General features: G+C 40.6%; 1 protein-coding gene across 1 annotated transcript in view; it reads left to right on the plus strand.

Annotated features, from left to right (window-relative positions):
• Positions 1–14,404, plus strand: part of UBXN7 (UBX domain protein 7) — a 74,098-nt gene that overhangs the window by 26,046 nt on the left and 33,648 nt on the right. Inside the window, exons 3-4 of the mRNA XM_075556261.1 lie at positions 808–875; positions 9,874–9,939. Of these exons, the coding sequence (XP_075412376.1) occupies positions 808–875; positions 9,874–9,939 (134 nt within the window). The remainder of the gene's footprint in view (positions 1–807; positions 876–9,873; positions 9,940–14,404) is intronic.

Genomic DNA, 14,404 nt, shown 5'->3' on the forward strand with positions numbered 1-14,404 from the left:
GTGATTCCATTCTTCGAAACATTTTTCAAACTCATCTGTTTGGATGGCTGACAGCACCTCCCTCGTTTTTTCTTCACCTCTTCTACATAGTCAAATTGCTGTCCTTTCATGTCCCTCTACATTCATGGAAACAAAAAGAAGTCACGTGGAGTGAGGTCAGGTGAGTAAGGTGCGTGGGGCAAGAGAGGCATGCTATTTATTGCCAAAAACTGGCACGGTGACATGGCTGCGTGAGCAAGCACATTGTGGTGGTGGCAGGCCAGTCCCCCCCGACTGCCACAAATCAGGCCTTTTTTGTTGCACACTGTTACACAATCTTTTCTGAACCTTTAAATAGAAAGCTTGATTAACAGTTTGACCTGGTGGAAAGCTTGATTAACAGTCTGACCTGGTGGAATAAATTCCAAATACACTATCTCCCTTACATCACCTCTGGTTTTTTGGGGGTTTTTTTTTTTTTTTTAGGTACCCTCTTGTATATACTTTTCTGTTCACTTTCTCCTATTTGGTTTTTTTTTTTTCTTAAAGAGTTTTTGATAGAGAAGTTGAGAGGGAAAGGAAAATATTTTTTGTTAATTTGCTCTCTCTTTTTTAAACCTTTAAGCTATCTCTGTCACATTCTTTTTAATCCAGGTAGCTTATGTATGGAAGCCATATAACAGTTATGAATTAACATGATACTTACAGTCGCCAAGTCCCGTTTTTATTTTATTTGTAATTAGATTATGTTTATAAATAGTTAACAAAGATAACAGGTAACAGAAAGGACTTTTAATTGTGGTCTTTTCCTTTTTTCGTTTTATGTAGAGAAGAGGTTCGTGCCCCAATTCCTCAAAAGCAGGAGATACTCGTGGAACCAGAACCACTGTTTGGTGGTAAGTCTGCCCTTTTTACATGTTATTTGGCTGCGTTGTTACCCATAGATTTTAATAAAACTATCGAGATACATGAAAGCTTGATGTGATAATGTTATTTCAAGTACAAAGTCACCTCCTGAAGTTTTTACTCCTTTCAGGAAATTTTCACAATTAGCTAGGAATGAGCCAAAATGAAAAAAATTGGGACTTATTGCAGAAGGCCCAAAATCAGCAAAGTTAACTGAAAGAACATATACTGCCTTGTAATGGAAACAAATCTGTTTCTAGAAAAAAAACTCAGGTAATTTTTTATTTACTAGATTCCTGCTAAATTACCATATTACTATCTTGATATACTTAATTGTTCCTCTTAATTTTTAGAAGTTCTATTTCTATTTTGAACTAAGGAAACAGTACCTCCTAACTTAACACAAAGCATATCAATCTGGTACACGGTGAATGAGGCTTTTAGTCAGAATTAAAGAAAATTTATAGCTTTAGTGTAATGAACTTGTTTTCCATTCATGAATGAAGTATTTTAAGGCTTAGTCAATTAAAAAACATAGGAGATAGAGTCTTAATCTGGTTGAGCAAATAGATAAATGTATATTGTACATATTAAGAACAATAACCCAGAGAAATACTTTGTATTGAAAATTGAGAACAGGAGACCTATATAAAAAGGTTTTTAGGTAACCTAGAGGACTAATTTATAAGAAAAAGATGTTTATAGTTAAATAAATCATATCAATAGACCTTTAGGTAGTATTGGAATTTGATTGTAACATGAATAAAGGAATACACCCTCCATATTCCAAAATACATAAAAGTGGATGGAAGAAAACTATAAGATCTGCTTGCCATGCCAAAGTGTACATATATTTTCTGGACTGTTCAGTTCAACCAGTCATTGTGCTGTTACATACCAGAAGAAATGAGGTACTTTTCATAATTTTATTTTTTTATATAAAAGTTATGAATAGATTTTTGAGTGGAAGAACAATGTCCTTGGGAGCTTTATTTTCCCTTTAAGGAAAAAGACAGGCTCTTTGAACAAAAGAGACAAAAGAATTCCATTGAAACTCTACCCTTTTTTTCTGGATTGTCGAATGTTAAGGAAAAAGATGAAAATTAGGATGAAAATGACTTTATGCAGTTAGGAAGGCAGTCCTAACTTTCATTGTTAGTTAGATCTTATTATAACTTGACAAGGGACTCTTCTGGAGAACTATGTTTTATATCATTGTTAATTAAAGCAGCAATTTGTGTGGTTTGAGTTCTCTGATAACCTTTCAGAAGGGTCTTGAAAGTCAATATTTTCATAATAATGTTAATGTAGTCTTTGTTCTTTATTGACATTTGTACCAGTGGTTTAGAGGTAATGGTGAATTTAACTGATATCATCTTAGTTGAATCAAAACAGTGATACCAAATTGCTGTTAGTTACTGAGTTTGCCACTGTCATACACTCACAAACGTTTTGGTGGAGAAAGGGTATAGTTTTATTTAATGATGTGATGGCAATTATTTTATTAGATATTGACCCTTGGATAGATATCTTTTTAATATTCTCTATGATAAGATAGGGTGTGTGCATAAAACACTTTTGTATACTGAAGTACGATGGGTGCCATAAGGAAAAGTACTTCGGTTGTTTGATTTGTGAGCGTAGTTAGCTGCTTTTTTCATGAAACACAGTTTTCCTTGAAAGATTGCTAACACACCATCATTCTTTGGCTTCAGGTGTTAGTGCCATCTAATTGGTTTAGAGATGTAGTGAGCTTATGTATAGTAGGAACAACTGCCAGGTAGGTCCCTTTACCAGCTTCACAATTGCTGTTATGTCTGAGTCCGTTGTTATAGCCTCTCTGTCAGTCCATCTCTTTCAGGGCCTTTGTCTCCACCCTGTGAGTATGACAGCTTTAGACTTTCTGATGAGATCCGTGATGATATTAACAGATGTGATCTAAAAAATGTTTAATGACATTAATATTGGACATAGTTATATAACATGGTTAACAGATTGTCAAAGGGCTATTGTATGCTGCTACAAAATTGTGTATAGGTAAAAGATCTATAGAGTGCGAAGCACATTGTATTAGATACTTATTGGTCTACAACAAATTACCCCAAAGCTCCAAAGTTACATAAAAAAACATTTGTTATTGCATTTTCCTTAGTCCAGGAATCCACTGTGCCTTAGCTGGGTCATTTTGTCTTTGACTCAGGGTCTCCTATAAAAGTGTTAGTCAAGGTATAGCCAGCGCCATAGTAATCTCAGATACCTGACTCGGGAAGGAGCTGATTCATGTGACTGTTGACCAGAGACAGTAACTTCTTACCCCAAACAGTAAAGGAGGAAGCCAGAGAGGATAGCCCAAAATATAATCTAATTTTAGAAGTGAAATCATTCATTTACCTCTGCCTCACTTTATTCAACACAAGCAAGCCATTAAATTCTATCCATGCAATTCATACATAGAATGTGAATATAGGATGTAAAAACCACTGGAGCCATCTTAGCGAATGCCTACCATATACACTAGTGGAGTTTAATGGAACAGATGAAAAGTTAATTGATAAGGTTAACTTTGCAACTAATCCTTAAGAATCTACCACTTGTTGTTTTGGTATATTATCAAAGATGTCCACAGGTATCTGAAAAAGCTATCAAAATCCTTTTTTGTTTTCCAACTTTGTCGCTCTGCATTCAAGAGCAGAATGTTGTGATACCCATTTGCAAATGTTAGATGGAGTTTGTGTGAAGGCAGAGAATACCAGAAAGATGTTTTGTTGTTGTTTTGCATTGAAAGATGTTTTGTTGTTGATTATATGAAAACGTTTGGCAGTGTGGATCATAACAAACCATGGCAATATACTAAAGAATGGAAATTCCAGAACACTTGATTGTGCCCTTACAGAACATGTACATAGATCCAGCAGCAGTCCTTTGAACAGTAAGAGGGAATGAATGTCTTACATAAGAGGCAAGCTACACAAGATAGGGGCTGTTTCAGTCAGGGCTTTTCTCTTCCATGGTTGCATGGAATATGGACTTAATTGAAGTTAGTACCTCTGAAAAGGGGGAGTGCGGTTATTTGAAAATGATGATGGGGCTCCTGGATTTCTAGTAGCTGGAAATCTACCCCAGTGAGGTTAAGAACTGACTGCGGTTTCTCTCTGTGTTTGTCTCATTGGGCCCACTTGGTGTCCCTGGGTGAGTCTTGGCTCCACACCATTCTCCCCTCGGCTTACTGGTGGCTTTTGTGTTGTATGCCGCAATCTGCATAGGATTCATCTCTGTGATGTTGAGGACCTTTCCCTCTCAAGTCCATGGCTGAAGGGCCTTCCCTCTGTCTTTCAACTCCTGGGAAAGAGATGAGTCTGACTCTTAGCTTATTTTCACCTGGCCAGTAGGGTGGTGGAGATGATTAGTCTGGGCCTTGAAGGCTGTGTGACTGGATGGACGTGGGGGTCTGGCAGTTGCTGCTGCTACCACAGCATGTCCCTGTAAGGCAGTGGAGGGAGCAGGCATCGGCCTCTTTTTTTGAGAAGTTTGGTTGGGCAGCAGGAGAGAGCGGGCACTAATCCTAGGGAAGCAAAGGTTTAAAGTCAGGAAGGGATGTGTCAGGGTTGTATCCTTTCACCATATGCATTCAATCTTATTCTGAGCAAAGCTCGACTATATAGGAAGAAAAATGTAGCACCAACGTGGGAGGAAGGCCTACTAACAACCTTTGGTAGGCAGAATGTGATACCCCCTTGCTTGTAAAAGTGAAGAGGACTTGAAGCACTGATAAAGCTCAAGGACCACAGCTTTCAGTTTGAATTCCACTAACCAAAATCCTCATAATGGTCCAGTAGACGCCACCGTGGTACACAAAGAAAAGTTTGAAGTTGTCAAGGATTTCATTTTGTTCAGATCCCCGATCAACATCTGTGGGAGCAGAAGCCAAAATATCAAATGACAAAATACATTAAAATTATCTGCGGCCCAAGACTCCTTTAAAGTATTAAAAAGCAAAGATGTCACCTTGAAGACCAAGAAGCACCTAGTGAAAGCAATATTTTCAGTTGCCGCATATGAGTGTAAAAACTGGATCAAAGTATAAAGAAAACCAAAGATGAGTGGATCTGTTTGAATGATGGGCTTGATGAAGAATCTTGAGTAGACCACGGACTGTCAGATTTAAGAACAAGTGTGCCTTGGAAGAACTACAGCCAGTACGCTCCTTCGGAGTGAGGATATCAGTATTCTGTCTCTTGTACTTTGGATTGTTATCAGGAGGCACCAGTTTCTGAAAAAGACATACTTGTTAAAGTACAGGGTTAATGAAAAAGAGGTGGTAGCCCCTCGGTAAGATGGATTAACACAGTGGCTGCAGCAGTGACTCAGGTGTAAGTAACAATTGTGCGGATGGTGTAAGACCAGGTTGTATTTTGTTTTAGTGTGTGTGCATAGGGTCATTTTGAGTTGGAACTCAGTGTATCTTTTTTTTTTTTCTCTTCTTTTACATTTTATTAGGGACTCAAACAACTCTTACCACAATCCATACATATACATAAATCAATTGTATAAAGCACATCCATACATTCCCTGCCCCAATCATTCTCAAGGCATTTGCTCTCCACTTAAGCCCCTTGCATCAGGTCCTCTTTCCCCCCCCCCTCCCTCCCCATTCCCCCCTCCCTCATATGCCCTTGGTAATTTATACCTCGTTATTTTGTCATATCTTGCCCTATCCGGAGTCTCCCTTCCCCCCTTCTCTGCTGTCCCTCTCCCAGGGAAGAGGTCACATGTGGATCGGAACTCAGTGTATCTTGACAGCAACAACATTGGCTGTTAAAGAGGGTCTTGGTGACTCAGTGGTTAAAATGCTCAGCTATTAACCTAAAGGTCAAAAAGTGAGTGGCTCATACCCACCAACCTATATACAGGCAAACATTTTCTTCCATAAAGATTACAGCCTTCTCTGTCTCAGAGTTGCAGAATTGAGATCGGCAGTGCTGTAGAGTAAGTGTTGGACTGTTAACTGAGATTCAAACCCACCAGTTGCTCTGAGGGAGAAAGATCTGCTCTCATAGATTTATAGCCTTGGAAAACCCCATGTAAGGTCACTGTGAATCAGAAAGGACTCAATGGCAATGTTTTGTTTTGGTTTTTTAATGGCTAATGACTTTGATTAACTTATGTGCCTTGTGGCCATTTGAATAATATTGTTGGTGAAATATGAGTACAGGTTCTTCACCTGTTTTTGCAGGTTGTCTTTTTTTCTTGCTAAGTTTAGAAGTACTGTAGGAATTTTGGATTTTAGACTTTTTTTCCAATATATTGTTCCCAATGATTTTCTCCATCTTTGTTCTTCCTGTGTCATGTATTTTTGATGTCAGAAGTAGGGTTTTCTGTGTTTCTCTGTGTTGTCTTTTGCTGCTTGCGCCTCTGTCACGGTAGCGGATAACCTAACAACATCGAATAACCTATCACAGCAACTTGATGCTCTTGTCTAGCCTGTTCTCTGCTGGGAATTCATAGTCGGATTCAGACTTGTGTCTGCATTTAATTTGTTTTTGTTTGTGGCTTGAGAATTGGGTCCTGGTACATTTTTCTGCATATCCAATTTTTTCCAGCACCATTTATTGAAGAAACTCTCCTTTCCCTGAAGATTGAATTTAGCTCCAGTTGAAAATCAGTTGAACATGTATGACTTTATTTTTATTCTCTAAATTCTTTTATACTGTTCTGTGTCTGTCGTTATACAAGGGAACTTCAAAAGTTCATGGGAAAAATTTCACTCTTTCCACAAACATTTTGAACCCTCCTCATGTAGGGAACCTTTGCTTTCTTAAGTATCATGATTAAAAAATACCAGATAACGAATTTTACACAGACTTTCTTTGTCAGATTGTATTCGTCCTAGATCAAAATAGTTCTAAGATTGAATGGAATGCCTTCATTACCTTGTTCTTAAAGAGAAAAAAAGAAAGCCATGTACAAGTAATGCTTACTGGAAAAAATGCATTACAAAAAGCTTTTTTCAAATCCTTTTTCTCACATAATATGATTCTTTAACATAAATACTGATATACACATACTTAATAGTCTTAGGTAGAGATAGTTATACTACTTAATGCAAATGCATATTGTTGGAAAAGATGCAGGCCATGGAGTAGGGAACCAGTGAAGAGGTCTGGGGGGCTAGCCCCAATCCCAACTACTGCTTGGACACTGCCTCTCCCCCAGAAGAATTTATTTCAAAGGACGGCATTGAATCTGCAGCTTCCGGAGAGGGACATAATCTGATCAGAGCAGATGAAGGGGGAGGAGGAGAGAGTGGAGCACATCCTGGCCCACCAGGCTGTGAGGACGATGTTCACGATTAGAGCAGCCAGTCCACAGAGAGGACCACATGGATGGCCCCATTATGAGACATGAGGTCCCTCATTGACCCATAGCCCTACAGGGGACAAACAACACCAGAGACACAGTGTGGGAATTGCGCCTGATCTGATCCTGCCACACCGAGGCAAAACACTTAAGGAGGTGCAACAGAACAGCAAGGGAATGGAGCGGAGAGATCCCCAGAGAATGCTGAAGGTGGACTTTGGGTACCAGACCATGGTACCCCAACAGACTGGACTGGAAAACACTCTTAAAGACCAAAACACAGTCTTTGAACTAACTTCAAGCTTTTCTTTCTTGTTTTGTTTTGTATCATTGGTTTGTTGTTTTGTTGTATATTGTTACTTGGTTTTGCTCTGTCTTGTTTTTGTGTATGTTATCGCGGCAGGTCTGTCTAAATAAGATAGTCTGGAGGAGAAAAGAATGGAACCGACAGTTCTGGGGGGACATGGGAGAGGGGGAAGTGGGGGAAAGGTAGTGGTGTTAACAAACCCAGGGACAAGGGAACAACAAGTGATCCAAATCAGTGGTGAGGAGGGTGTGGGAGGCCTAGTAGGGCATGAGCAAGTGTAATGTAACCAAGAGGAATTGCTGAAACCCTGGTGGGGATGGAGCATGATAGTGTGACAGGAGGAAAGTCCAAGGAAATAGAGGAAAGAGCTGGGAGGTAAAGGGCATTTATAGAGGTCTAGACAAAGACATGTACATATTTAAATAAATTTATATATGAGGATGGGGAAATAGATCTATATGCATATATTTATAGGTTTAGTATAAAGGTAGCAGATGGACATTGGGCCTCCACTCAAGTACTCCCTTAAGACAAGAATATTTTCTTCTATTAAATTGGCATTCTATGATGCTCACCTTCCCGACACAACCTCTGAAGACAAAGCAGGTTCATAAGCAAATGTGGTGAAGAAAGCTGATGGTGTCCGGCTATCAAAAGATAGAGCATCTGGTGTCTTAAAGGCTTGAAGGTAAACAAGTGGCCATCTAGCTCAGAAGCAACAAAGCCCACATGGAAGAAGTACACCAGCCTGTGCGATCACGGGGTGTCGAAGGGATCAGTTATCAGGCATCATCAGAACAAAAAATCATATCATTGTGAATGAGGGGGAGTGCAGATTGGGGACCCTAAGCCCATCTGTAGGCAACTGACATCCCCTTACAGAAGGGTCTCGTAGGAGACGAGCCAATCAGGGTGTAATGTAGCAATGAGGAAACAATACAACTTTCCTTTAGTTCCTAAATGCTTCCTTTCCTCCCTGCCTCCACTGTCATGATCCCAATTCTACCTTGCATGTCTGGCTAGACAGAGGATGTACACTGGTACAGATAGGAACTGGAAACACAGGGAATCCAGGACAAATGATCCCTTCAGGACTAGTGGTGTGAGTGGCGCTACTGGGAGGGCAGAGGATGAGTGGGTTGAAAAGGGGGAACTGATTACAAGGATTTACATGTGACCTTCTCCCTGGAGGGCAGACAACAGACAAGTGGATGAAGGGAGACGTCGGACAGAGCAAGATATGACAAAATAATGTATAAATTATCAAAGGTACTTGGGGGGCGGGGAGGAGCTGATGCCAGGGGCTTAGGTGGAGAGCAAATGTTTTAAGAATGATGAGGGTAGTGAATATATAAATGTGCTTTACACAATTGATGTATTTATAGATTGTGATAAGAGTTATATGAACCCCTTATAAAACTATTTTAAAAAAAGAAAAGATAGCTGGCATCTTTTTTATACTTCTTCATATTTGATCTTGCTAATAATCATTATTTGAAACATTGGTCTACTGTGATGCTGACCCGACTTTTAAGTCAACGTTCCTAAATTGAAAGAATCATTAAAGGGAAGCTTAAGAATACATGCACATAGGGAGATGTTGCTTTGATTATTGCTGTTTCAACCATATGTGTGAAATACTTTATGATTGGGTAGTATACACTTTACAGCGCTATCAGGGACTTTGATTCTTTTTAGAGAGTATTTTGTAATTAAAGCATTAGATAAGTGGGATTTTATTTTCTCCTCAAATTTAAAAATGTTTCATATTTAGAAGACTAAATGTGTTTACGTACTAAGATGTATCAAAATGTAATAGTTTAGAATTTAAGATTAGCAGATCCCTTACATCAGTGGTTCTCAACCTTCCTAGTGGCGTGGCCCTTTTAATACAGTTCCTCATGTTGTGGTGACCCCCCCAACCATAAAATTATTTTCATTGCTACTTCATAACTTTAATTTTGTTGCTGTTATAAATTGGGTGACCCCTGTGAAAAGATTGTTTGACCCATCCCAAAGGGGTCATGGCCCACAGGTTGAGAACCCGCTGCCTTAGACCTGAGTTGAGTATTTAAGCATTGATGTGGCTTCATCTCTCTGTGGAGTCATCTTCAGAATCTTTCTTGCTGATATTACTGGTTGATTTTATTTTCTTTTGTGCACGTTTGAACAAGTCTCATAGCTGGGCCATAACTTGGAAGTTTAATTTTTTGGAAGGAGGGTACCATTATGAATCTATTGTAATATTTATAGTTAAATTCTAGAGCTTATTTTCAAAATTAATATTTTAAAATTGTTAACCGACTCTGTTTTTTTTCCCAAAGCTCCTAAAAGACGACGGCCGGCACGTTCAATATTTGATGGTTTCCGGGATTTTCAAACTGAAACTAGTAGGTATCTATGAGCCACATTACTACCTACTGCTTTTATCATTTATCTCTTCCAAGTACAATATAATCATGCATTATCTCTTTGATATGAAATTTAATAATAATAAGTATAGTTTTAAGTTCCTAAGGAAGCACCTTTATAATTAAAACATTGTTACAGATTCTAAGGCTCTTGTGAGGTGCCATCAAGTCGGCTCTGACCCATAGTGACCCTATGCACAGCAGAATCAAACACTGCGTGGTCTTATGCATGGTCCTCACAAGTTGTTCCTGTGCCTGTGCCCATTGATGAAGCCACTGTGTGTCATCTATCTTGTTGAGGGCCTTCCTCTTTTTTACCACCCCTCCACTTTACCAAACATGATGTCCTTCTCCAGGGATCAGTCTCTCCTGACAATAATATGTCCAGAGTATATGAGACAAAGTCTCCACATCCTTGCCTCTAGGGAACACTCTGGCTATACTGTTTCCAATAGACAGATTGGTGTGTCCTTTGAGCAGTCCATGGTACTTTAATAATCTTTTGCAGCAGCACAGTTCAAATGCATCGATTCTTCTCCAGTCTTCCTGATGCAATGTCCAACTTCCACAGACATATGATGCACTTTGTTATACCAGGGCTTGGGCCAGGTGTGCCTTAGTCCTCATAGTAACATCCTTGCTCTTCAATACTCAAAAGTGGTCTTGTGCAGCAGATTTACCTAATGCAGTACATCTTTTGTTCTCTTGACTGCTGCTTCCATGATCTTTGATTTTGGATCCAAGTGAGACAAAGTCCTTGACAACCTCAATCTTTTCTCTGTTTATCATGTTACCTATTGGTCCATTTTTGAGGATTTTGGTTTCCTTTACATTGAGTTATAATCCATATTGAAGGCTGCAGTTCTTGATCTTCATCAGCAAGTGCTTCAGTTCTTCCTCACTTTCAACTAACAAGGTTGTGTCATCTGCATACCGCAGGTTTTTAATAAGCTTTCCTCCAATCCTGATGTAGCATTCTTCTTGATAATGTCCAGCTTCTCTGATGAATTGCTAAGCATATAGATTAAACAAGTGTGAGAGGATACTACGCTGACTCACACCTTTCCTGATTTTTAACCATGTAGTAGTCCATTGTTTTGTTTGCATAACTGCCTATTGATCCATGTACACGTTCTGAATCAACACAATGAAGTGTTCTGGAATTCCCATTCTTCTCAAGGGAAGACTGTGACCCACACACTCAAATGCCTTCGTATGGTTAGTGAAACATCAGTAAACATCTTTCTGGTGTTCCATACTTTTAGCCAAGATCCATCTGGCTTCTGCAGTGATAATCCTGTTCCACGTCTTCTTCTGAATCTCACCTGAACATCTGGCACTTCTGCTATAACTGTTGTTGGATAATTTTAAGTAAAATTTTACTTATGTGCAACATTAATGATATTCTATAGTTTGAACATTTTGATGGGCCACCTTTTTTTTTTTAAAACATTTTATTAGGGGCTCATACAACTCTTCTCACAATCCATGCAAATACATACATCAATTGTATAAAGCACATCTGTACGTTCTTTGCCCTAATCATTTATTTTTCTTTTTTTACATTTTATTAGGGGCTCATACAACTCTTATCACAATTCATGCATATACATACATCAATTGTATAAAGCACATCTGTACATTCTTTGCCCTAATCACTCTCAAAGCATTTGCTCTCCACTTTGCCCTCTGCATCAGGTCCTCTTTTTTTTTTCCCTTTCCTCCCCGCTCCCCCCTCCCTCATGAGCCCTTGATAATCCACAGATTGTTATTTGTCATATCTTGCCCTGTCCAGAGTCTCCCTTTCCCCCCTTCTCTGCCGTCCATCTCCCAGGGAGGAGGTCACATGTGGATCCTTGTAATCAGTTTCCCCTTTCCAACCCACTCACCCTCCACTCTCCCAGCATCGCCCCTCACACCCCTGGTCCTGAAGGTATCGTCCACCCTGGATTCCCTGTACTTCCAGCCCTCATATGTACCAGTGTACAGCCTCTGCCCTATCCAGTCCTGCAAGGTAGAATTCGGATCATGGTAGTTGGGGGGAGAAAGCATCCAGGATCTGGGGGAAAGCTGTGTTCTTCATCGGTACTACCTCGCACCCTGACTGATCCATCTCCTCTCCTAAACCCCTCTATAAGGGGATCTCCAGTGGCTGACACTTGGCCCTCGGGTCTCCACTCTGCACTTCCCCCTTCATTCACTATATACACACACACGTATATATATATATATCATGCAAAAAAAAAAGAATATATATATATATATATATATATATATATATATTCTTTTTTTTTTTTGCATGATGTCTTATACCTGGTCCCTTTGGCACCTCGTGATCGCACCAGATGGTGTGCTTCTTCCATGTGGGCTTTGTTGCTTCGGAGCTAGATGGCCACTTGTTCACCTTCAAGCCTTTAAGACCCCAGACACTATCTCTTTCGATAGCCGGGCATCATCAGCTTTCTTCGCCACATTTGCTTATGCACCCGTTTGTCTTCGGCGATCGTATCATGGAGGTGTACAGCTAATGATATGATTTTTTGTTCTTTGATGCCTGATAACTGACCCCTTTGGGACCACGCAATCACACAGGTTGGTGTGTTATTCCATGTGGACTTCGTTGCTTCTGAGCTAGATGGCCGCTTGTTTATGTTCAAGCCTTTAAGACCCGAGTCACTATCTCTTTTGATAGCCGGCACCATCAGCTTTCTTCACCACATTTACTTGTTCACCCACTTTGGCTTCAGCAGTTGTGTCGGGAGAGTGAGCATCATAGAGCGCAAATTTAATAGCAGAAAGTATTCATGCATTGAGGGAGTGCTTGAGTAGAGGCCCAAGGTCCTTCTGCCACCTTAATACTAAACCTATAAATATAGACACATAGATCTATTTCCCCATCCTCATATTTATCTTTGCATGTACATGTCTTTGTCTAGACCTCCATAAATGCCCCTTGACTCCCAGTTCCTTCCTCCAATCCCGTGACTTTCCTCCTGCCCCACTACTGTGCTCTGTCCCCACCTGGGCTACACCTATACCTCTTCTCTACGCAACCTTACCCTTGATCATTCCCCACCAGGCCTGCCACTCCTCCCTCACTACCATTTTGGGTCCCATGTTGTTCCCTTGTCCCTGTGTTTGTTAACATCGTTTCCTTACCCCCCTAGCCTCCTCCACCCCAAGTCCCCCCGGAACTGTCGGTTCCATTGTTTTTCCTCCAGATAGTTCATTCAGCCTGTCCTATTCAGACAGATCTGTGGAGACACTAACATGCACAAAAACAAGACAGAGGAAAACAAAGCAACAGTATACAACCAGACAACAAAACCAAACCATTGACAAAGAACAAAACAAAACACTTCACAAAAGAAAAGCTTGTAGTTAGTTCAAGGATCGTTTGCTGGCCCTTAGGAGTGTTTTCTAGTCCAGTCTGTTGGGGCACCACGCCCTGGCCCCAAAGTCCACTTTCAGCATTCCCTGGGAACCTTGCCGCTCCCTTCCCTTGCTGTTCTGCTGCACACCCCAGTGCTTTGCCTTGGTGTGGTGGGATCATGTCAGGCGCAATTCCCACACTGTGTCTCTGGTGCTGTCCCCTGTAGCGCCATGGGTCAGTGAGGGGCATCATTTCTCATAGTGGGGCCAGCCATGTTGTCCTCTCTGTGGACTGGCTGCTCTACTCAGGAACATCATCCTCACGGCCTGCCGGGCCAGGCTGTGCTCTACTCTCTCCTCCTGCCCCTTCATGTGCTCCCGTGTGCTCTGATCAGATATGTCCATCTCCCGGACCTGCAGAATCAATGTCGTCCTTTGAAACAAATTCTTTTGGGGGGAGGGGCAGGAATCCACTTAATTTTTGGTGCTGGGACCAGCCTCCCAGACCTCGCCACTGGTTCCCTACTCCACGCCGGGAGATTGCATTCACACCTTGCTGGGCCACCTTTCTTTGGAATGGGCACAAATAGGGATTCTTACCGTCATTTGGCCAGGTAGCTTTCTCCCATATTTCCAGGCATGGACAAGTGAATGCTTCCAGTGCTTCTTCGGCTTTTTGAAACAATTTAATGGGTATTCCTGGAGCCTTGTTTTTGGCTAGTACATTTATTTGAGCTTGAACTTCTTAATCACCAATGGTTCTTGCTCATCTGCTACCTCCTGAAATGGTGGACTATTGTCTAGTTGCTTCTGATACAGTGACCTTGCATTCTTTCCATCTTTTCTTTTTTTTTAACATTTTATTAGGGGCTCATACAACTCTTAATCACAATCCATACATATACATACATCAATTGTATAAAGCACATCTGTACATTCTTTGCCCTAATCATTCTCAAAGCAATTGCTCTCCACTTAAGCCCTTTGCATCAGGTCCTCTTTTTTATCCCTTCCCTCCCCACTCCCCCCTCCCTCATGAGCCCTTGATAATTTATAGATTATTTTGTCATAT

This window comes from Tenrec ecaudatus, chromosome 8, assembly GCF_050624435.1.
Source record: "Tenrec ecaudatus isolate mTenEca1 chromosome 8, mTenEca1.hap1, whole genome shotgun sequence".
In the NCBI taxonomy this organism is placed as follows: domain Eukaryota; kingdom Metazoa; phylum Chordata; class Mammalia; order Afrosoricida; family Tenrecidae; genus Tenrec; species Tenrec ecaudatus.